The sequence below is a fragment of the Alosa alosa genome, chromosome 24 (assembly GCF_017589495.1).
Source record: "Alosa alosa isolate M-15738 ecotype Scorff River chromosome 24, AALO_Geno_1.1, whole genome shotgun sequence".
In the NCBI taxonomy this organism is placed as follows: domain Eukaryota; kingdom Metazoa; phylum Chordata; class Actinopteri; order Clupeiformes; family Clupeidae; genus Alosa; species Alosa alosa.
The window spans coordinates 5,400,839-5,425,668 of NC_063212.1; the positions used below are offsets into that span (position 1 = coordinate 5,400,839).

The 24,830-nt window shown below is 43.7% G+C and overlaps 1 protein-coding gene across 2 annotated transcripts; it reads right to left on the minus strand.

Moving 5' to 3' along the window:
* Positions 1–20,701, minus strand: mtm1 (myotubularin 1). Of its 2 annotated transcripts, none has more exons than XM_048236125.1 (15): positions 20,629–20,701; positions 18,950–19,040; positions 15,166–15,238; positions 13,141–13,232; positions 12,205–12,315; positions 11,858–11,959; positions 11,238–11,321; positions 10,533–10,682; positions 9,896–10,081; positions 9,066–9,251; positions 8,139–8,342; positions 6,695–6,787; positions 4,235–4,348; positions 1,952–2,128; positions 1–178 (listed from the first exon to the last, which is right to left on the minus strand). In XM_048236125.1, the coding sequence occupies exons 2-15, from the start codon at positions 19,010–19,012 to the stop codon at positions 2–4; spliced, it is 1,812 nt and encodes a 603-aa protein (XP_048092082.1). In that variant the 5' UTR covers positions 19,013–19,040; positions 20,629–20,701; the 3' UTR covers position 1. The 2 variants fall into 2 exon arrangements, with proteins under 2 accessions (XP_048092082.1, XP_048092081.1); XM_048236124.1 differs by having other exon boundaries at positions 1–181.
* Between the last annotated feature and the right edge of the window lie 4,129 nt (positions 20,702–24,830).

A 24,830-nucleotide genomic window follows, 5' to 3' on the forward strand; every position in this document is an offset into this window, starting at 1 on the left:
ATCAGAAGGGCGTCTGGAGGCGTGTGATGTGCTGCGTGGGGGAGGCGGCCGAGGGCGTGGAGCTGTTGGACAGGTGGGTGGAGGGGGAGGAGTCGGACAGCTGCAGCTCCTGGAGCTTCTTCAGGTACTGGTCGCGCAGGGCCAGCAGCTCCCTGTAGCGCTGTTCCACTGGACTCTGCTGCTGAAGGCAGGGAAACGCACACACACACACACACACACACACACACACAGGAAAAACATTGACAGTGAGCAGACTGTGATATGATGATGCATAACAGAAATGAGTACAGTCCAACACACACACAGACTACAGGAAAAGCAAATCACAGGAAAACATACGCATACACACCAACACTGGAAGCTGCACACATAAACAAGTATGCACACTGTTTTTTGCACAGAAACATCACATCCCCTAGATGGCGACAGAGAGCTTCACTCTACTTTGGCATAGCTGCAGCATACTGTATGAGCTCCATTACTTAGAGGCCGCCAGGTGGAGGTTGACTGACAGGTGGATAAACTCACACCTGTAGAGTACAGAATAAGTGTATGTGTCTCCACTAAAAAGGGTGTGTGTGGTATGCAACAGAGAAAGTGAAAGTAAAAAAGAGAGGTGTACTTAAAGAGTCATAGATTTGATTACCAGAGGTACAGCAGGAAATTGTTTATACAAAGTACTCTGGGTTAAAAAATAGCAGGGATTTGATGCCCTTGTGGTCCCTAAGGGCAGGGGGAGAGGACAAGTGACAGCAGATCATCATACATTAAACAAATCCATCCATGTTATACAACAAAAGCAATAAAAATAAGTAATGACTTTGATTGGCACCTAAGCCATACTTTCAAACCCCGTTTAAAACTGCCTGTTCTGAGTGTCTTGAGTGTACCAGGTAACTGGTTCCAAAGGGTAGTTCCAGCATTAAGAAAAGGCTGTTTGACCAGATTAGACTTAGCTCTGGGGGGTACAAAATCTGTTCAGTGGAGTACCTGTAAATTTCATTAACTCTATTAAAATAATTTCTGAAATATTTGGGAACATCCCCATATACAATGTGTGTGTGTGTGACTGAGAATAAAAGAAAGAAAAAGAGAGAGAAGGAGAGAGAGAGAGAGAGAGAGAGAGAGAGAGAGAGAGAGAGAGAGAGAGAGTGTGTGCAAGTTTGCTGTGGATATGGGAGACAGACAAACAGATTTGTGAGCAAGTTTGCTGTGGGTATGGGAGACAGACAAACAGATTTGTGAGTGCGTGTGCACACAAGAGCGTGTGTGAGTTTATGTATGTGTATGTGTGTATGTGTGTGTGTGTGTGTGTGTGTGTGCGCTTGTTTCTGTGTGTGTGTGTGTGTGCGCATGTGTGCTTGTTTTTGTGTGTGTGTGTGTGTGTGTGTCTGCTGGGGAGATAAGGCAGCGGTGAGCGGCAGCTGGCTGCTGTGGCAGTGGGGACGCAATTAAACCAGAGGAAAGAGGATTTTCTGCCCCACTGAATCTGAGTGGGGGGCAGGGAGCAGCAAAACACACACACACACACACACACAACACACACACAACAAAACAAACACACATACAACTGCAGATGGACATGCATATCAACACATACACAAACAATAACACACATGAAGGCATGCATGCATATCCACTAAAACGTAATGCATAAATACGGAGTCATGTTAACCTATGTCATTTTTAAGCAGAGAAAAACAAATAGGGATTTTAAAATGCATGCTGGCTCGTGGTCTCCAGGATTCTAAGAGTGACTATGACTGGCTGAGGTCACCAAGTAATGCTAATCAATGTGAGCACACATAGACACCGACAAAAACATTAAACATAGATGCCTTTACTCTTGAAGGCAACACAAGAGGCAAGACACACACACATACACACACTGTGGGTATGGGACACACACAAGAGACAACACACACACACACACACACACACACACACACACCTGCTGTCTAATGCGAGGGTTCCACCGGATGTAGTAAGTCACCCAGAGCTCTAGGTGGCGCATGCTGGCCACAGGGTAGAGCACACGGCTTGACTCCTCTGTGTAGAAGGGGTTGATGAAGGACGACGTGTCGCTGTTGACCAGGGACCACAGGGACACAGTCTTTGTTCGCAACAACTGTATGGAGAGATGGAGGAGAGAGAGAGAGAGAGAGAGAGAGAGAGAGAGAGAGAGAGAGAGAGAGAGAGAGAGAGAGAGAGAGAGAGAGAGAGAGAGACTGACTTTTAAACAGACACTTCATTCGGAACAATGAACAATGATGCAGCCCTGAGTGGAAATATGATTGCATTTAAAGATGAAGAGAGGAAGAGGAAGAGGAAGGTAGAACGACAGCAAAAATAACTTTTTTCCTCACACATACTTCAATAGGGCTTTTAAACATGCATGGAATATTTAAAAATGCAACTTTGAACTGAAACAAGACCAAATTTAAGGGAGAGAGAAAGAATGAACGAAGGAGAGGGAGAGAGAGAGAGAAGGAAGAGATATAAGGAAGGTAGAAGAGGGGCCAAAATAACTTGTAGACCCATACTAAAAATGCTAATGCTCCCATGAGGCTCTCAGTGTGGCAGATCACTCCACTAACACAGTGCACGTACATGCATGCTGAAACGCGATACCGGGAATTGCCACCAGTTTCTCAATGACAGACGGATCTTACAGATCATTAAGTCATGGCTAGTTTTAAAGGGAGAGAGAGGAAGAGATATAAGGAAGGTAGGGTGGGCCAAAATAACTTGCAGACCCATACTAAAAATACTAATGCTCCCATGGGGCTCTCAGTGTGGCAGATCACTCCACTAACACAGTGCACGTACATGCATGCTGAAACGCATACTGGGAATTGCCACCAGTTTCTCAATGACAGACGGACTTTACAGATCATTAAGTCATGGCTAGTTTGTAAGGTGAGGGCACACTGGAAGAAATATGTCTGTGTGTGTGTGTGTGTGTGTGCATGTGCATGTGAGTGGGAGGGTGGGTGTGAGCGCAGGTGTGTTTGTGTGTGTGTGTGTGTGTGTGTGTGTGCACTCAAAGAGCTACCAAGCACTAGCACTGAGTCACTCAAGCATTCCGTTTATGCTCTACTTCACAATATCAGAGAGAGTCAGAGAGGGGGTAGACAGAGAGATAGAGACAATTACATAACACAGAATGACAGAGTCAGGGTGGAGAAGATGGGGGCAAAGATGATGGGAGATAAGGAAGAAAGAGGAAACTGTGGGCCAAATGGAAGTTGACTAGGAGTGGGGAGGTGAGCAGGCCAAGCGCCAGGCAGCTGCTATTTAGGGGACAGGAGAGAAAGAGCACAGGGGGGCGCTGCCTGTTTAGAACTGCATTGAGTACCTGTATTTGGACATGAGCTTTACATGTTGTTATCTAAAGCTACTCCTGCGAGGAGGAAATAAGCATATACTGTGCGTGTGCAAGTGTCAGTCCTCGGAACAAACATGTTTTCTGTGTTGGGAGAGAGTACATAAATAACAAAACATCACACTGTGTGTGTGTGTGTGTGTGCACTCAAAGAGCTACCAAGCACACTAACGGGAGTCACCCCAAGCATTCCGCTTATGCCTACTTCACAATATCAGAACAGAGAGAGACAGAGAGGGGGAGGGAGAGAGAGACAGTACATAACACAGAATGACAGAGTCAGGGTGGAGAAGATGGGGGGGGCAAAGATGATGGGAGATAAGGAAGAAGAGGAAACTGTGGGCCAAATGGAAGTTGACTAGGAGTGGGGGAGGTGAGCAGGCCAGCGCAGACGCTGCTATTTAGGGGACAGGAAGAGAAAGAGCACACAGGGGGCCCTTCTGCCTGTTTAGGACTACGTGAGAGTACCTGTATTGGACATGAGCTTTACATGTTGTTATCTAAAGCTACTCACACGGAAGGAAATAAGCATATACTATTGCGTATTGCAAGTGTCAGTCCTCGGAACAAACATGTTTTTCTGTGTTAGGTCACTGTACCGGAATGTACATAAATAACAAACATCACACCTCTGCTTCCATTGCTCTCTTTGCACCTCTGTTGAGCGGTTAACACACACTTCATGGTGGCTGTCTAATCTTTCTAAACATGTATGAGAATGTATGCATGTTAGTCATAATGCCTGCTAGGTTGCAAAATCCTTCTAGGTGTTTATATGTGCATGTCATAATATATGTGTGCGTGTCATAATTCATAATGTGTGTGTGTGTGTGTGCGTGTGCGACTCACGTTGTTGTCACGGACATTCTCGCAGTTGTAGAGGAAGGTGCCAAAGCGGCAGCTGTACAGGTGATCCAGGATGACCATCAGGAGACGCTCATTGAACTCAAACGCTGTGGGGAACTGGAACACACAGGTCAAAGGTCACACACACATGACACTCGGCTTCAACGAACAAAACCATCTCACCACACGACATTCCCCTTTGAACCAAGGCACTTGCTAAGTCAGGACATGATGTCCATCGGTCCAGGTATGAAATGCACATTGGAAATACACGTAACGTAGCACAAACTTAGCATGGTTAAATGGCACACATGCATAACCAACCTGAAGGATGAGTCTTTGATCAATAGCACTTAATAGAGATTTTCCATGACAACCTATGAAAAAGCTTGTGCATGACAACTGTGTCACGATTTCGATTTTATATCGAAATCGATCGAAATTACATCTCAATCTCGAACTTCGAACTCAAAAGTAGAATTGACGATGCAGCCACACCCCCAATGTCACATCCAGCATGTATGCCAAGATGCACAAATGCACATGCACCTGCTGAACTGCGGGGTCAACACTCTAATTTTAGGCCAGTTAAAATCTTTCTTTTACTGTCTATGGTTAAAATATACACATCAATCTACCGAAATCGAAGCCCCTTTTGCTACTCTGAAATCACCGGTGTGGAAGTATTTTGTCGTTCATTCACGTCAATTAACACTAACTTAGCCTACTCAACTTATCTAGTGAAGATGATAGTTAAAGTCCAAAATTAATTTAAGGCTTAAATTGCATATTGATAAGTATACATTCCATGAACATTAACCTTGGGTCTCTTCGGAGTGTGCTGAAACAATCAAATTATCATTCTGTGTTGTTTCACTTCACCATGTTCATGTCTCTAGCCTAATGTTTGTTCTGTTTACATTACAACCTCGTGGTTGGAACGGTTTCAAAATAAAAAGTGGTTCAAAATAAAAGCCCCCCCGAAACAGAAAAAGGAAAAGGCCAAAAAAAAGTAAATAATAAGGAGTGCAGTAATAGTAATATTAATAGTAATAAAAAAAAAGATTGAAAATCGAATCGAATCGTGACTTTAAAATTGAAAATTAAATCGAATGGTTTACATTTTACATGTGTTCATTTAGCTGACATATTTCTCCAAAGCGCCTTACAAACACACTTGCATTAAACAGTCAGACGTCCCTCAACAGCCTGAATAAAATCCCAGGACAGAGCTCCAAATGCATTAGCCCAACCACTAATTAAAACAAAACTTATTTTCATAATTGCCAAGTTACTCCATAGGTCTTTCTCTTTCATAAGTCTCACCATTGGCCGTAAGCCCACAACTATGTCTCACTAAGTGCAGTGCGGGGGTACGCCGTCGATTCGACGCAGAAGCATAAAATAAGCTTAAAGCTAGAGGGAGTACTAGGGGTATTAAGCAAGGTCAACAGGGTTCAGCAACAAATCAGTGAAATCCTCTAAGAGAAAGTGACTGCCAAAACATCTTGGGATAGCAGACACCAACTGTACCTCAATCCAAGACCTTTTGAACCCATGGACAGTCTATGTCTCCTTACCTTTAAAATTGTCTATTTCTAATCAGCTTTTTGACTGGTACTCTTAGTTGTTAGTCAGTTTATTGTAAATCTGCACTGACATGAACATAAATAGTTTTGCCACATAATGGGAAAGTAAAATATACCAAGTAGTATACCAAACAAACAAACAAATACAATACAACAAACCAAATAATTTAAATAAGAATAAAATAGAAAAGTGTTGTACTGTGGTGCTCAGAGCAGAACAAGAGATATATTGATTAAGTATATTTATGATCAACAATAGTAAGTCTATGTTGGTTACCCTGGACTGCATGCAATTTTTTATTTATATGCTCATGGGCAATGGCTTTATTGTTTCTCATTAGTTAGATTAAGAGGGCCAGAAGCCAGACCTAAGACTGTATGAAAATATAGGTCTTAGTGGTTTCCTGGAAAATGGATTAGAAATGCATGGTTTAGTGAGTAGAGTGTGAAGTTAGAAAGTAGGCCAGTATGTCTGCATATAGGCCACTGTACAGAGTAGTGGCACAATCCACTGGTTACACAATCAATCAATGCCGCCCCAGTCTCGCGCATCATTCATCACTGTTTCATCACTTATGTAGAATATTTCCCCTGCTCAACCAAGCTTTCCCCGTATGTTAAGAGCACATGCTGTATGTTGACATTTATTTAGGAGGATTCTTTTAGCTTTAGTGACTTGTCCAGACAGGACAGCTATGTATGCAGTTCAACAGGACGTGAGTCGCACCTATGGCACCGGTGTTGATGCTGCCCCACTCTACGAGGTGAGCTGTAGAATCACAATGCTGTACATTGCAAGTAGCCATGTATCATGCGGGGTACAATAGAACATCATGGGAGATTCAGGGAGGGCGGTCAAGTGATAGACTCATACCTGTTTGGTCATCTGCCACACGCAGTCGATAAATTGCAAAAAGATGGGCGACCGGTCCTGGTCTGCATGGTTTTTGTCCCCATGGCCAATTCTCTGTAGAAACACACACAGATGGGGGTAAATTCAACACCTATTCAAAATAAATGTGGATAAAACCAGACTCAGCAACAATGCATCTGAGATCATGTGTATTGGGAGGTCCTTACTCTGCCAAAAACAAAAATAGCTTATCAGCATTTCATGACTTGTACAGAATTAAACTTCTACACAACAAAGAACAAAAGGCTATCTCATGGTCACCTGGATTAAGCCCAAGCTAAATCCTTTTCAGGCCAAAATCAGCTTAGTTCTTCAAACCTCATATATTGTACAGAGAGCCACTGCACGAAATTGAATTCCTTCTTGAAATGCCAAATGATGCTGTATGTACTAGGGATTCAGACCATTAGGAAAGCATGATTGTACCGAAGTACCGTAGCATAAAAAATAAACACACTCTGTAGAGGGACATCTCTGTAGATAATCTAATTTGTTCGGCATTTTGTTTGCGGAGAGGAGTTGCAGAGAAATTGCCCTAGATTGTACAACCTTTCTTGACAACCCCATTATTGTGCTTACAAGTCCCATTCAGCCAAACAGTGTGAAGTTATCATATTAAAGTATTATCTATCTATCTATCTATCTATCTATCTATCTGCTTGCGTTGGCAAGCTAACTACCCACAGTAGGCAGGCTGCTACTGAAGTTCTGTGATCAACACACTGGATAAGTTCTTCAGTCTGCATCACTATATATATCTGGGGAGGTGCTGCCTCCGGCTTTAATGTCTTCTGTCTCTTCAGCTTGGTTGATTGATTGATTCACAATGATTTGAATTGACCAGCAAGCCTGAGAATGTTTTTTTAAACTGAGAGTTACACCAATATCTGATAAATGAGTGTAAAACGTAAACAGATCCCACTCATATTCTTTGACTACAATTGACCTGATACTTATAATTGATTTCAATATGTGTATTTCCTGTGCCTTCTACTGCTATGAAGGTTATTATGTTGACTTTTAGTCTTGTTGTTGCTGTAGCCTACCATGCAAAAGAGGGTTTTATCAGTTCTGATAATCATTGTAAGCGTAGATTAAATGACAGCAATCAATCTTATCAATCAATCTTACTACTTCATTGCTGGTACCGTGACATTCCTAGTATGTGCAGTAAACACTTTCAGGAGAAAGCAGCCTTGGTCTGAACCAACCCTCTTCCTTCAGTACGCAAAGACCAAACAAAATATTTGACTGAAAACCAGGCATGGAAAGGAAGGAAACTAGTCCTGACAGGGCAATGTATGACCAATTGAATGGTTTAAGTGTTCAGAAAAAGGGAATGCCCCCCCCCCACCTACCCCTCCGACACACACACACACACACACACACACCCACACACACTGACCGAGGCGAACTTGTGTCCGAAGCCGATCCACTCCTTCTCCAGCAGCACCTGGAAGCCCCTGAGGGTGCGGTAGTGGCTGTCCAGCATCAGCATGGCCAGGGAGGTGAGCTGGGCCGTGCGGTCCCAGCCGTCGCTGCAGTGCACCACCACCGAGTTGCCCGAGGACACCTTATCGGCCACCTGGATGGCCCCCGACAGCACCAACTAGCAGACAAAACAGAAGCCAACAAGGAAAAGGGATGAGAGACAAGGAAGGGGAGGGGGGTTGAGATCGGGAGAATATAATAATAGGGGCAGCTGTGGCCCACTGGTTAGCACTTCGGACTTGTAACCGGAGGGTTGCCGGTTCAAACCCCGAACCAGTAGGAACACCTGAAGTGCCCTTGAGCAAGGCGCCTAACCCCTCACTGCTCCCCGAGCGCCATGTGTTGTTGCAGGCAGCTCACTGCGCCGGGATTAGTGTGTGCTTCACTGTGTGTTCACTGTGTGCCGAGTGTGTTTCACTAATTCACGGATTGGGATAAATGCAGAGACCAAATTTCCCCTCACGGGATCAAAACAGTATTTATACTTATAGACATGGAATGGAGAAAGATGCTTTTCTGCTGGACTAACCTGTGAACTGGCCTTAAAGCCATTCTGCTATCAGAACTATGACAACAAGACTCAATGCTCGCCGTAGTGCTCAGGCCATCAAACAGCCAATCACATTCCACCTGTCTACTGCATGTGTTGATGGCTGGAATTGTTTTTGTCTCAGTCTATTTTTTTCCTTTTACAACAGCAGGACTTGGTACAAACAATGGCTTTTTTCCCTAGCACACACACTGCACAGACATCTAGAAGACCGTGAAAAACCGTAATTTGCTGACTTTCAAAGTGTGCATAATTAGAACTGCAGACTGCTCCTGAATACGCATGCTTTACCTTGATGTGTTCCAGCCAATGGGTGGACTCCAGGCTAGAGAGCCAGTGGGCCTCCTCCACGTTGGGGTAGACGATGTCCTTGAGCTTCTTGAGGGACTCGCGCATGACATGGATGTTATGGATGTCCAGGAAGACCAGCTCCGCGTTCTGATAGGCGTCGTCCCCCTCGTAGCCCCCACCTGTCGCCTGTAGAGGAGAGCAGGGGTCGTGGTGGTGGGAGAGGGAGAGAATCAAGATCAGAGGTCAAAGGTTAGAGAGGTCAAAGCAGCATGGCCGCGGATGAGGACAGTGTACTTTCAATAGACACGTATCTCCACAGTCCTCCATGCTGATTCTGAGCTTAACACACACACATTCATATGGCTGTGAGTGATGAGGACCTCCCTCAGTCATGGTCCTCACTGAGAATTAACGGCAAAACATTCTGTGCAAAGAGGCTCGGAATTCCTGAAATTGTTTTTCTGTGAGCAACTGTTAAACTCTGGCGCAACTCCACAGCAACCTTAAGTAAACTCTAATTAGCAAGCGCTGTCAGGCTCCAGGCTGTCGTTTTGTTTTTGCAACCCAACGCAACACCACACACACACACACACACACAGTACTCAGTCTCCAGTGCTGCAGAAGACTTTCCAGTAACTCTACCTCCGTTACCTCTGCTGACATCAGTAACCAGTCAAGCAGGCAAAACCCACACACCTACAGACATGATACAAAAAGAGAACAGAACAAAAGAGAGAGGAGAAGATCTGCACCCTTCATCACTCCAACACACACACACACACACACACACACACACAGGCCGAGAGAGACCTTAAACATCTCATTCTGACCTTGTTTGCGACGGCATTGACGTTGGGCCGGGCGTCAAAGATGGTGAGCTTGGTGGTGCCGTTGGCCTCGCGGATCATCTCGAGGTAGCGCTCGTCATCCTTGTTGCGCTTGCCGCTCATGCCCACCAGGGGCTGGCTGCAGCGCACAATCACTGCCTGGTTCTCCTTGTTGATCCACGACAGCACCTTTTTACCATGGGGGTGGATTTAAAGGTCATGATAGGGCTGAGCGGCAAGCCGAGTGATACAGCTTCGCTGCTTTGATAGGATCATGTCTACTCTGTTGTTTCTTCACCTAATTACCGGTATATTATACTTCTCCAAAGGTTTTGAGAACATTCATTTCATTTAGGCAAGAAAACATGAGCACTGTTTGTCAATACAATTGGAGCACTTTGTTCATTGTTTGCACCTTCTAATTAAATCTGTTAAAGTTTCTTTGGGTTCAGTCATGAGAAGTGGAAGATTGTTTTGTATTTAACTTGGGACACTTATTGAACCATTTAACCATTAGTTTTATATTATGTACTTTCACCAAATCTAAACACTTTGCCTTCAGTGAAATACCAACTGGTCTACAGGTGATCCACAACCCACCCTCAACCAACCACTCCCCACCCTCCCCTGGTGTCCTTACTGGGATGCGGCAGCGGGATCGGAAGGTGGCCACCTTCTGCAGGTCATCCTCCGTGGCCTTGAACGGCACCACCAGGATGGTGGGGTACGTGTCGCACAGTTTGTAGTCCTCGTTGATGAAAGAGATTCGCCACTTGTCAGTGGGAAGGCCCTGGCAATCACAGAGGGGATAAGAATCAGCTGGCGGAGATGTTGCTGATTAAACTGTCAGGATCACACATAGACAGTAAAAGATATGGACAGAGTCATCGCGTAGACGTCAGTGAAGCGGGTGAAGCAAATTTCAACCGTTTCCTGTTGGTCGATGAGTGGCTGATTACAGGGTGATTCATGAGCCATTATGTTTAGATAGAACCTCTCGGCTTACTGGGTGACATGTAAACAAAACTGACCAGTACTTCTCAGTTCAGGTAGTGGATTATGTACATTATTATACAGTTAGGTTCTGTTTCACTTAACTAGTTGTCTTCCCGTTAGCCGAGTGGAGAAGCTTGTTTCTTCTGGTAAAGTTCTGCATCCTTGGCTAGATATTCATATTTCCTAATTTGAGAACGAGAGGCTAAGCTTGTTTCTGACTGTTAACCTTGTCTGCCACTCTGAATGGACATGTGTAACATGTGTATAAAAGTGTTACAACCCATCACATGACTGTGTGAGCAAGTATCAACCTGCAGTGTGGTTGACCATGGAGGCTACAAACACACACCTGCCTCCGGTACTCCTCCATGGGTTTGTAAACGTGCCAGCCGTTCTCATCAAATTTCTCCTGACTGAGGTATGCAAACAGCGGCTAAACAGAGTGAAAAGAGAAAGGGAGAGAGAGTGGTCACACGAGAGAACACACACACACACACATACGGAACGGACACTGAAGTCAAATACATGATGACCATATTTAGTTATGACATAGGTAGATCACTGGGAAAATAAAAAAAAGACACCAAAAGCCAAGTTGCTGAGGGAAGTGAAATGACCTTCATGTCCTTTTATAGCTACAGTGATACATCTGCTAACACAGACATTTCCATAGATACATATCCACACCATCATTCACACATAGATGCATTCACACATATTGACATGCAATCCCTAAACTCTACCTCTCTTTTTCTGTACACAGATTTTGACACACACACACACACACACACACACACACACACACACACACACACACACACACACACACACACACACACACACACACACACACACACACACACACACACACACACACACACACACACACACACACACACACACACACACACACACACACACACACACACACACACACACACACACACACACACTCTTATGGGAACTTACCAGGCCGTGGGAGAGAGGAAAGGCATATCTGAAGAGTATCTCAAAGATGTCTCTTCTACTGTGACCCTCCTGCTTCAGAGCAAACCTCAGGTTCCTCATATCCTGCACCACACACCACACACACACACACCCCACAGCATTACTCATCTAGCCACAGCCCATGCAATTCAAGAGCTTGACAAGCTCTAAAATCAAGTGACGTCACCCCTCTCCTGACATCTCGGTTTTGTACCGAACACACTGGAATATTCAGTAATGAAATAATTTATGTGAAATATATGTTTACAAGTGAAATATTGGGTATCCACCCAGTGTTGTGTGTGTGTGTGTGTGAACACAGGTCTGACCTTGCAGGTGATGTCCAGACCATACGAGTTCTCCCCTCGACTGGAGGCCCCGCCCATTTTCTCCACCCGACTGATTGCCCCCAGTGGGACGTCCAGGACCACCACATGGTCCTAAAACACACCATGTTTTAGGATTAATCACCCAGGTTATTTTCATGGAAAATGAGGTCTAAACATAAGTTTGTCCTGCTGAGTATCCACTGTTAGGTTGCTGACTAGAGTCTTTGTGCTGGCCAAACCAATAGGTGGACAGAGGGGAAAAGAAGCCTCTTTATTTGGGACAGACAAACTCTCCTCTGGAGAAATCAGCACTATACAAAACCTTCTGTCGGACCTGAGCAATGCTTTAAAGGCCGACAAAAAAGGCTTTGCAGGTGCCCACAAGTGTGAGTGAGGAGGAGTCTGCGTGTGTGTGTGTGTGTGAGAGTACACACACACACACACACTTCTCATATTCTCCATGCCCAAGCTCAATCCTGTGAAACAGACCTCCGGTTCTGCTGCTTTGGGACTAAGGGATGGGCGAGCAGTCTACCCCAAGAAACATACACTTCGTCTGGCTACAAAACCATGGCCAGGCTTTATTGTACACAGTCAGATCTACTGGGTGCTCCAGACTGAGTTAAGAGTTAAGGCATGAAATGTAAGGAATACACATCTGGTCTGGGGAAAGGTTGTGCTGGCAGAGCCACGAATCAAAATGGGTGATCACAGTTAGCTTGTTGAAGCATTTCCACGATCGTTCCAGACGTTTTGTCACACAAGTCCCTAGGGGTCATGGCAACCCGACTTTCCACCACATCCTCCTCCTCCTCCTCCTCCAGGGTTTTGCTTAACCACTACCCCATTTATCAGATTTCCTTCCTCTTCCTTAAAAAACAAACCAAAAACAAGAGAAAACTGACTGAGGGCCTAGTCTCATTGACCAAAACTCACCCCGTCACTCTTGAAGTAGAGTCTGAAGTTTGTGATGAAGACTTTGCCTTTCAGTGCGCCATTGAAAGGGCAGATGTAAATGATGTCTTTGTCTGCAGGAGCAAAAGGAAGAGAGAGGGGGGTAGAAATGGGATAGACAGAGGGGGAGAGAGAGAAGGGAGTCAAGGTCAAAGGTCAATGTGCGTCACCTTCAACAACCATTGTTGAACTCTGATTTCAAACCCCAAAGGCTCTTGCCCTCGTCTTTCAGAGAAACACAAACAAAACCATCCTCAGTGTCCCATTTGAATGCATGGGTGCACAAACACTGCATTGTCAGTCGTTTTAAATTCACTGCACTGGATATTCATTATAATTTCAATTGTGCACTTAAAGTCACCACTGTCCCCTTTCAAGTGATCTTTGCTTTCCTGTTGATGTACTTGTGAAGTTAAATGCCTCTGAATCTTTTAAGGGACCGTCTCTCCTGTCCTCAGCCACTCTAAAAGTGCTGCAAGCTTTCGCTCATTAGCTATTTATGCTACAATAAGAGCCTGCCACTTTCCACACAGACACTTTTAAATATTACATGCTGCGACTACCAAGATGGCATCAGGAAATAATGCTTCCAACAAAGTGCATACTGTAATTCCTCCTCTCCATCTGTTTATTTTTATTCACTGTTTATCACACCCTGTCGTTCAGTCTGCCAAAACCATCTCTCTCTTTCGATCACTCGCCCTTTCACAATGTCTTCAGCTCCGTCATTCTTGCTATGCCTTTACACTTTTCCATCTGTGTGTTCAGTATCTTTCTACATCTCTCTCTCTCCTTCTCTCACTTGAGTTCTTCATCTTTCATTCCTGCTGTCTTGCATTCCTGACACACACACACACACACACACGCAGTCATATCTCCCCTCTCCCCCTCCTTTAACAAAGAAACAGCGAGACAGACTGCTGCACCCATATTTTGCCCCGGTGCTTTAACTGCAGATGCCAGCTGGGCACTGGGGCACAACACCGGGCCCTGTCCTGATGGCAGGCACAGAGAGAGGAGAGGGCCCGCCCTCTCTAAAATCAGTGCCCCAGGGGGGCAGAGGGATCCGCAGCACAGCCGCGCGGTGGCACCTTGTATTATTTATACCAAACACCGGCTTTCCTCTGGACCTTGGCTCAAAACACTGCCTTTAAAAGGCAAAAGCACTGGGAACAGGGGATGTGCTGGGGCCGGTGGTACAGACTGTTGGATTAGTTGCATCACACACACACATGTAATTCATTCACTTGATGATGTAATGACAGCACTGGTATGGAAAGACAGTGGTGGACCTCACTAACTTCATATGAAAATTAATGGTATTTCCACACAGACAGATTAAAAAAAAAGTTAGAAGTTAGCGTAGGTAGATACATAGAGATACAACATACAGACTGGTGGTAATTCAGACAGAGAGTAGACCAAAGCTTCTTTTCCATCAGATTTTCAAGTGAATTAACTCTTATATCGATTTAATTTTTGAGCGTCAAAAAGGTTTTCCATCAACAGAAAAGTTCTAGCGAATTAGCAAATTAGAATGTAGGGAATGGAACACTTTGATGGAATGCGCGACAATTGTAGCCTTCAAGCTGACAGACAAATTTGCACTCTGAATTATTGACTGCTACTTATTGAGATCAGCATGGGCATCACTTCGAACATGTTCCATAATTTTTATGTTGACTTAACTCTCGCTATACCACCTCTGCCGAGCGAACTAACTCACGTGTCGCACCAACTTTTTGATTTTTAAGTTAATTATCTTTTGGATGGAAAAAGGGCTCATTAAGACTTTTCTCAGAGAGCTAGTTTAAAAACAATATACAAGCACATGTGTATTCTCTTTCAACTACCTCTAAAAGAGGCCTACTGGCACATCTACTGATGTGTATGCTGTATTTAGTTGCATTCAGAGAGATCTACTCACATTCAGGGTACTTTACAGATAGATCTACGTCCACCGATAAACTTAAAGACAGATGGTGATGCATGCAAACAGGAACTCACCGATCACTCTCTCCTCCCCTGGCAATAGGGCAACATCAGCCAGCGGCTCCATCTTCAGACTCTCATTGGATGCCTGTAGATACGCATACACACACACACACACACACACACACACACACACACACACACACACGGGCAAATGAGCACATCTGAATATACATATATAAGAGAGCAACAATACCAAATGTATTCACAACGGTAACAACTCACGTGCATTCACACAACGCAACACTCACAAACATACAACTAAGAAAAGTGCATAAGCAGTCTCACAGGCACATTTTTGTGCATTCCCTTGCATATGAGCACAAGGCTTCCTCAGTTGTAAATCTTATACACAGACACACACACACACACACACACAGCTGGCATTTCCATTTCCGAAACAAACCATGCACCCACAAGTGACAGCGGAGTGGTGTGTGTAGGACAGGTCGGTCCTCTACTATGCTGCTAGTTTTGTCTGGAGCTCAGCAAACTGAGCCATGACACCCACCAGTCACAGGGGAAGTGGCTTTCACAATGTTGACTAACCGAACATCAGGTAGACGATTACAAGAAAGACAGGCCGAGCCAGAGAGAAGAGAAAGTGAGAGAAAGAGAGAAAGTAGGGGAGGAGAGAGGGGAGGGAGGGAGGGAGGGAGGGACTGCAATGTTGAGGAGGAATGAGAGCAAAGATGGGGTGAAACATGCAAGAAGGCAGTCGAGGGGAAAAAGGAAAATAACGATCAAGAGGCAGAGAGAGAGAGAGGGAGAAAGCAAAAGAGAGAGCGAGAGAATGGAAAAAGAGAAGGTTACGCTGTCTGTCTGACAGCACCAGCCTGCTCGCTCACTCGCACTCCCTCTCTCTTCCTCTCTCTTCCTCTCTCTTCCTCGCTCTTCCTCTCTCTCCGTCTCTCTCTCTCTCTCATTCTCTCTCCCTCTCTCTGTAGGCCTAACAGTGTGCAGCTACTGGATCCAGATTGTCTGTCCCAGGGGCGATTTTCCGGCTGCCAGCTGAAGGTTACTGAAGTGGAATGTGGGATGAAGTGCCATTCTCTCTCTCCCTCTGTGTGTGTGTGTGTGTGTGTGTGTGTGTGTGTGTGTGAAAGAGAAAGAGAGAGTAAGAGGGTCAGAGAGAGAGTGAGTGAGAGGACTGTGCTCTGCTACAGTACTGGGCGCCCACTGTACAGGCAGGCCACAGGGAGGCACAATGCTGGGCTTCATGGGTAATGGTCTGACCCAGCCCTCTGGAGGTGACTAATGGACCCAAAACAAGCCAACCCCGCTGCCCACAGACCACAGAATCCCAGTATGGGACCAGGCAGGTGGGCCTGATGCCTTCAACTGGCCAGAGGACTAGCACACGACTGAGAGGGAGAATAAATAGAGAGAGAGAACAAGATGGATATGGACAGAGAGAGAGACACAGACAGACACACATGGATAAAGAGAGAGGGATAGATAGATAGATAGAGAGACAGCTTGTATCTGCCTATTTGTCAAGCCAATAAAGCACTTTCTGTATTTGAATTGGAGAGAGAGAGAGAGAGAGAGAGAGAGAGAGAGAGAGAGATACACAATAAAGGCATATGGAAATAAAGATAAGGGGAGATAGAGAAGCATCATATAAAATGAATTGGATAAATATCACAAGATGATCAGTGAAGCGAGTGGCACGAGGAAGAGCAGAGCCAGTGAAAGTGGGATGGACACGCTGAGGTGAAGAGAGTGGGGAAAACATAAAGAGCGCAGGAGGAAAGGTGGATGTCTGAAAGACGAAACCCACCGCAGAAAAGGAGAAGTGAGAGCAAAGGTGGGTGAATAACAGTGAAATGGAGAGGAAAAGCAAACATTAGGTCTAGGCAGACAAGAAGGCAGTCAGGCAAGAAAACATGCAAACAGGGCTTTTTGTCAGGGCAGAATCAGTGGCCAATATGGTCTAATGGAAGGGAATATACATTTAAGAACAAAATTATTCATACCCCTGGCAAATACTGATTTAATGTTGATTTTCTCTTTATCAATTATGTTTGTTCTGACTGTAAATGACACTGCCACATGCCAAATGGTTGCATGGTGCCTCACGCCTTGGCAAAGACAGGCTGGGCTGAGACGATGGCACAGACAGCTACTCTGCTTATCTTGGCACTGCCAACTAAAAGCGCTGAACGAGAGGTACTGTCTCGACCACATGCTGGTGAACGATGCCGTGATGGACCAATGTGTATGAGTTTAAGTGGAAAATATTTGTTTTGGATTTCACAGCACAGTCTTCGATGGCAGGTGCTTTAGTCCCGAGAACAAGGTGGCCAGTTTCTACAGTGCAGCGTGCCACACAATTTCCTGCAGTATGCGGGGGTACCACCCAAGGGACGCCAAGTCCATGCCATCAATCAACGTCTGTGTTGCCTAGCAATTTGACTTCACTTTCGTAGATTCTCCTAGGAGTTGTTCACTCTATCAGGTGTCAAAACCAAATGAGACTGCCAAAGGCTCAGCGACTCTGTGCCAGTCGGGGCCCGTAGCCCAGCTTTAATGCCCAGTGGCCGGGCACTGCCACTGTGTGTGGGCAAATCTGATTATGCCGTCCTAACAGTTACTCGCCCTCTCTCACACTGGTGAGTGTTCCCTAGCAACCGGACTGGGCACAAACTTTATCCTTGGAAGGCTGGTGTTCAAGAATGTGCAAGTTGAGTTTGTGTAACATGGCAGTGCGTTTTCATTTTGGGCTTAATTTGGCATTGGACCATGGTACTGTAACAATATTGAACATCTACTTTTCATTCAACAGAATGTAGCCTACTGTATAAAGCACCAACACCATTCATAAACAATCGATCAATCTTATTTTAGTAAGTGGGATTCAGCACAGGGTTACAGAAACAGTACAAATAACATTAACTATTTTGAGAGTGGCACACTTCAGAGACAAACAGAATGTGAACACCAACACCATTTACACCATTTACTTCGTAGGATTTACTTATTCAAACTCACAGAAACACCCTCACTAAACTTGACTGAGAAGAAGCAACACAAGATGGTTAACCATGGTGACACTTCATGCAGCTCACAGCCTATAGCGGACGGAGCAATTATGCATTTTAATTGTACAGAGAGCAGCAGTTGAGGTCCCTGAGTGACAGGGCATTAAGCTCAGCACTCCTTTAGCTTTAGCCTCCTATAGGTCAGCTTTCAGCACCATAAGGAGAGGCTGCACAGGCAGGTCTATTGATGACAGCGATGGGCATCATTTATTAATGAGCCCGAGAGAGGAGGGCTACCCTACACTGGGAGCTTTGTCACAGCCAGACAAGCAGCACAGAGTCAATGACACAGGAAACTGGGTCCTGTCCAAAAAAGGGGAAGGGTGGGGGGTTGTGGCAGTGGCACCTGCGAAAGTGGTACATGGCTCATTACTTGAGTCTGTTGGTCAGATATGAGATATGGTGAACAAATGTTGTCACAGCACCAGCACAGCCACAAAATGTAGCATATTTAGACTGCATCAGCAAGCTTGATTATCTAGCGTTGAGTGATTGAAAGAGTACACATGCTAAATATGCTCCAGTCAGCTAACACCAGTTTCCAGTGGGAGAAAACCAGTGGCAGCCATGCATGCAGCTTCAACATTCAAGTGACAAAGAAAGAAGTCGACAGTAGAAATACACATATAGTTGCCATGACCTCAGGGATGTATGTACAGGTGTAATAGAGTGTGAGTGTGTGTGCGTGTGAGTGTGTGTGTGTGTGTGTATGTGTGTTGGGAGAGGGGTGCTGAGTGGTTTAGTGACAGACTCACGTTCTGGCTGGAGCTGTTCTCCAGTGGGATGGAGTTGTATGCTGGTATGGATGCCGAGGCCATAACTCAGGGAGTGCTTCTTCCACACGCACTGTCACAGAAAAGTGCAACTCAACACACAAACATCTCTTCTGAATCCATCATACATAACCTCATCTGCCCAATTAATTACACAAGGAGGGTGATGGAGTTTACAGTTTATATAGACTGTAAGTAGCTTCTCAGTGCACAAAATGCAGTTAAAGATGCGCTGAGAAATTAGCAATTTTTCCATGAACACCCAAGAGTACACCTGCTGAGACACCTGCTTGTGGCCAAGTTTGTTCAAGTGGAGCAAACTACAAAACATTCTTGCAGAAGCTGTCAGATCAGATATGTGAGCTCAGCTCACATAACACCTACAGAGCAAAGTCCTTTTCACGCTGGCTTACTACGAGTAGGTTATTCAGGAATCAGTAATGAATTGTTCAAGTCCCTCTATAGATCAAGTCCTTGAGTTAAAGTTTCTAGTTAGCAGTTCGCGTTAATCTAAATTTAGCTGCCCCGCCTGTAATTATGACTACAGCTGTGTCATGCAAACCTTGCTCTGCCCGCATGACTCCGTATGACATTCAGTTACACAAACATATAGCTACAAATACAGGCATTATTAGCAGATGACGCTGTATAAGGCAGAAGAAATGGAATGAGGCGACGCAGTGAGCTATTTATAAAAATTAGAGCAGCTTGTAATATGATGAGGGGGGCTTCCCTGACCTGACACAATCAATTGTCCAACCAACCTTTTGAGTATTCATGACCAACACATTTCCCGCACGTGAACAGAGGAAGCACCTATGTATCGTTATGTTTCACACAAATTACGACCAGTAGCGTTACTGGCTACCGTTACGTTAGGAATAGCTAGAATTCCTGCCAGTTCGCGACCTGTAAATATACAAAAGCTACACTTGGGAGGCCGCTATTTGCAAGACTCGCCCATTCAGTTACGCAAAGTATGATTAGGATATTTTGAGTTTCATGGGTCAACTACATAGGGTAGCCTACATCTAGGTTAACGACATGTTGTTAGAAGTTGTAACAAACCCAAAAGGAGCAGCACATTACTAAATAAAACAAACACACATGAACTGTTCCTTACATCAAATATGTTAACAAAAAGGCGCAGATCTGACATTAAACTTGCATCCAGACATGCTGACGTTTATTTGACCAAAGACTTCAGTTTCGGGGGACAGACTCCCCCTATCCTGGTCCAACGAGGAGGTCCCAAACCACAGTAGGTGCTAGCTAACTTTGGATGGTTGAAGCGATTAAAATAAAAGGAAAAAATCTGAGTCCGTGTCAAACTAGCTGACATTTCAAAGCATATTGTCAAGCCATTGTATATGACAACATCGAATTTTATGATCGCAACAAAACAATCATTTCAACCGTGCCAAAATCTAACTTTTACAACTTCTGTCTAATCCGTCAAGAGTTGGGACAGCCAACAGGGCTGGTGCATAGGGCTAGCAAGGGGACCAGGAAATAGCTTGGGCCTAACAGAGCGACAGCTTTCTAACTATTATATTTCAAAGAAAGCTGGTCTCAGGCATAAATACCGTGGACCAATCGCTTAAAGACATCACCTAAAATTGATTCGTATCAACTTTCAGATCAAATATGCACTTACTTACCCACAATCAACGATTCTCCGTTCCTGAATTCGTCAGTCTGTTTTGCTGCACCGTAGGAAGAGCTCACTCAGAGTCATGTGACAGCGGCCATAGCTCCGATTGGACGCTTGTCAAAATCAGTACCGCAAGGATGGTCGGGAGTTGTATTTCTTACCAAGATACACAAAGACAAATTGTCATTGACAGATGAGTCAGTGTTTTAAATGTAGCTACACTTGCATAATTTAGTTAGGAAAGTGTATTTTGTACATTTTGAGACAGTGTATGTTAGCCTATCTTGTGCGCTGTCATGTTGGCTATACCATGCAAGCAAGAGAGGAGCGCCAGCAAGAGAGAGAAAAATATCCCCAGCCTCAAAAGCTAATATTCACTAAATGTTTAACTCTGTTTTACCGTTGTAGCCCATCATAGACATTTTGAGACCATTTTTTAGTGTGTTGTGTATATTGATATGCATTGCCTGAGGCATTATTTTAGCACATATAGATGTTGCATTCCTGAATAATCCCTAGGCTTACTTTGTTTCAACATTTAACTTGGACTAGTGTTGTTGAATCAGGGATAGTTTTTTTAAAAAAAATATCATGTTTAAGCCAGAGAGGAGATTAAAAGGATATGTTTATAAATGTCTTCATATGACATCACTGTGAAAAAAATGTGACACTTCAGCAAAACTTCATCTTGAATTCCTTATGCCTATAGGCTAATTAATGTTCAGTTCAACAAGTTCTAGTTCATTGTTCTGTGCCCATGAACTTACAAACTCAACTACTCAACATTTGTCAATAATAATAAATTTCCTTTTTTTGGATGAGGATAGGAAGGACTAACCTTGCCTGCCCACATAGATCTTCTTTCAGGGAGATCTAGTCTGGAACACCATAGTTCATAACCGTTTCCCTCAGACAGAAAAATGTCAGGCCAGGCCAGTGATGAGGGGAAGACGAAACCGAAAATTATTGTGATACGGAAGCAGCAACACCTGCAAATGTCAAAAAATGCAATTGGAAAAATGCATACATTTACTTACAGCAAAGGTAGACCCACCATACATTGTTTCCTGACTATTGATGCTGTTTATTGTCAGTTTGTAAAGTTTAGGCGAAGTATAGGAAGTAACGTTAGGAATCTCTGATCAATGAAATTGGTAAGGCTGGACCAGTGATTTCAAAGTTAGTGCCCATTGCGATGCAAGTGTTGCAAACGTTTCTCAATCGAGAGTCACCAGACTCTAAGTGAATGAGTTTGGATTTTTCCAGGCTAAGGAAGGACCCCTTCAGGAGGAGAACAACAAATCATTATGGTAAACTGACACTCGAGTGGTGTCTCTTAACTTCCTGTATACTATTTTAAGCTTGTTTTCATGTGGAGCCAAAGGCTCACTCTCAAAAAGGTGTGAACTCATCTCATATCAGTGTGGATGAGGAACTGAAACTGTGCACACTATTAGGCCTGCATGACTTAAAATCTGTTTCTCACACAAATAGAGTGTGAGAGTCTCTCTCTCTCTCTCTATCCCTCCCTCTCTCTCTCTCTCCTGACAAATATGCAAGTTCTGCTTTCCTAAAATAATTCTGTTATTCTGAGTTAAAGAAACGTAGAGGCTTAATGTAAAGAGTAACATGGCTCACTGACTGTACAGCTGATTAGAGTTAAGCATTTCTATCCATTTCCAGAGACTATAAAATTGCTTAAATGCTGTACTGTTAAATTTACATTCCCACTTAAATGTGGGATTATGATTAACTCTGATCTGAAAATCAAAAACCATGTCTGCAGAGGATGAATTCAAAACCATACAGCTCAACTCAACTCAAAATCATACAGCAAAATTGTCACTGGTCTTATTCTGTGTGTCAACGAAACTATTTTGTGAACTACCAAACCACGTGTGTGCCTTTGCAACTGTATTGTAACCCAGAAATTATGAGAATACAATGCACACAATGAAATTCACTGAACATTCTTAGGAAAGACATACACCAGAATACAAGGTCTCCCAATAGATGGCGTATGTTTTTCATCTCTGTGAAAAGTAGAGAATAGTGTCTAAAGGCCTGTGAGACAGTTGTGTCAAGACACCGATCTGGGGAAAGAACATTTCTGCAGCATTTAAAAATGCCCATGATTATGGAAACTGCCATCATTGTCATATAGATGAGATTTAAAACCACAGCCAATTTTCCTCAAAGCCCAGACAAACTGAGCAATCAAAGACGAAGGGCCTTGGTCAGACAACTAACAAAAGAGCCAAACAGTCACTGCAGAGATCCTTTGTGGAGATAGGAGAACCCTAAGCTAATGAAATACAAGTCAACTTTTTGAACAATATTGGGCATGGCACTCTTCCAGAGTACTGTTGTTCTAGCACATTCCCATTCATAGTGGGCAACATTTTCTTTCTGGAGACCTTTAAACAGAGGAGGCAAATGATCATGATCATCCAATCAGATCACCTGGAACCGGTTATGTGGCTGCCCAGCAACATTGGTGTCAACTCATTCATCCCCACAGCTGAACAGGTTTGCCATTGCTCCCCATCCAACCAGGTTGACTCTGAATGATTCTGCCAAAAAGACAGGGAGAATCATCCAAAATAAAGAGGTGCAAGCTTTTAGGCTGAAGGGGCTGAATACTTATGTAGAATTAACAAAGTCAGGGGTGGACTAACTAAGTACATTTACTTGATTACTGTACCTAGGATTTTTGAGTATCTACACTTTACTTGAGTATTAATATTTTTTTAAACTTGTGACTTTTACTCCATTACATTTGAAAGACAAATATTGTACTTTTGACTCCACTACATTTGAAATATGAGCATGAAGTATTTGTTACTTTTAATCACATTTGAGTCTTTGAATGCAATAATGTGATTGACCATCTTGAAGTTTTTCCCAATAGTCCAATTTATACTTGGCTGAATTGGCTGTGGTAATGATGGTGACAATAGATTCTTCATCAGAACATCCTCCATGTACTGTAGCCTGGGAGAACTGCATGAACCTGTTGGCAATAGATTCTTCATCATTACATCCTGGGAGCACTACACAAACCTGTTTGAGACTTGAAAAGTGGTCTAGTGTTAACCAGGTTATCCTCCACGATCATTGTGAAATTGGAATGAAATTAGACAATCACCTGACATTCACCACATAGCTAGATCTTTAGTGTACATCATTAAACGATAAATAATCTACTCAAAATTGAGTTATCTGGTTTTGTATTTGGCAGTTAAACTGTTTTTAGATTTGTGAACAGAAAATGATTGTAGAAGATAATGATTTAAATTATATTATTGCATCCATTTGAACAGTTGCAAGGTTATGCAAATAGGTTAAAATGTTTTTGTTGGATGTAAGTCCTATGAGTGACCAAATGATGTATACCCTATTACTATAATGACCAAATAAACATTACATTACAATACATTATTAAAGGAGAAATACTTGTACTCTTGAATACTTAAGTATATTTAAAGCAAGTACTTCTGTACTTCAACTTAAATAAAAATTGTGTAATTGTGGCATATTGTATGTAGATTGATGAGGGGGTTTTTCCAAATGCACAGTGTTGTCATTGAGGTTAGTGTTCCTTTACACTATGTACGAGCTCTCTTCGTTCTGATATGAACCTATATGTATATCTACCTCTGAACATGTGTGTTTATTTTTCAGAGTTAGTTTGCAGCATGTCCTGCCTAACGGTGCAGACTTAGATGATTTGTGTCTGTGTTCAGACTACTCCAGGCTCAGGGTCTGTTTAGCTGGGGAGACCTTATCTGACCCATGGTATGAGAGAGAGAGATTAGAGTAGTCTTAGCTCCAGGTGTCAGAACCATAAAATATCCACATGAGGTTTGGTGCATGAAAATGTAAGAGAAATGCAATACCACATATGACCAGTAGAGGGTGGGCTATCCTTGAGGCTTTAGAATGGACAAAGGAGGGAGTGAGACTTGTGCTCAGAAGACTGAGATGTCTTCTGCATACATTACCATCAGTAATGTAAAGACGAGTGTTGTCTTGAATCTTTATGCAGGACAAAGTGTGGTTAAAATGCAACGTGTGGCTAAAGAGGAGACAGACAAATTGTTTCCCATTTACATAGTTTATTTTTTACTCTAAAAATATCAAGACAAAAAAATCATAATCACAGATATTCACAAATTATAATGGCTTTAATTTCTTCTCCTCAGCTAC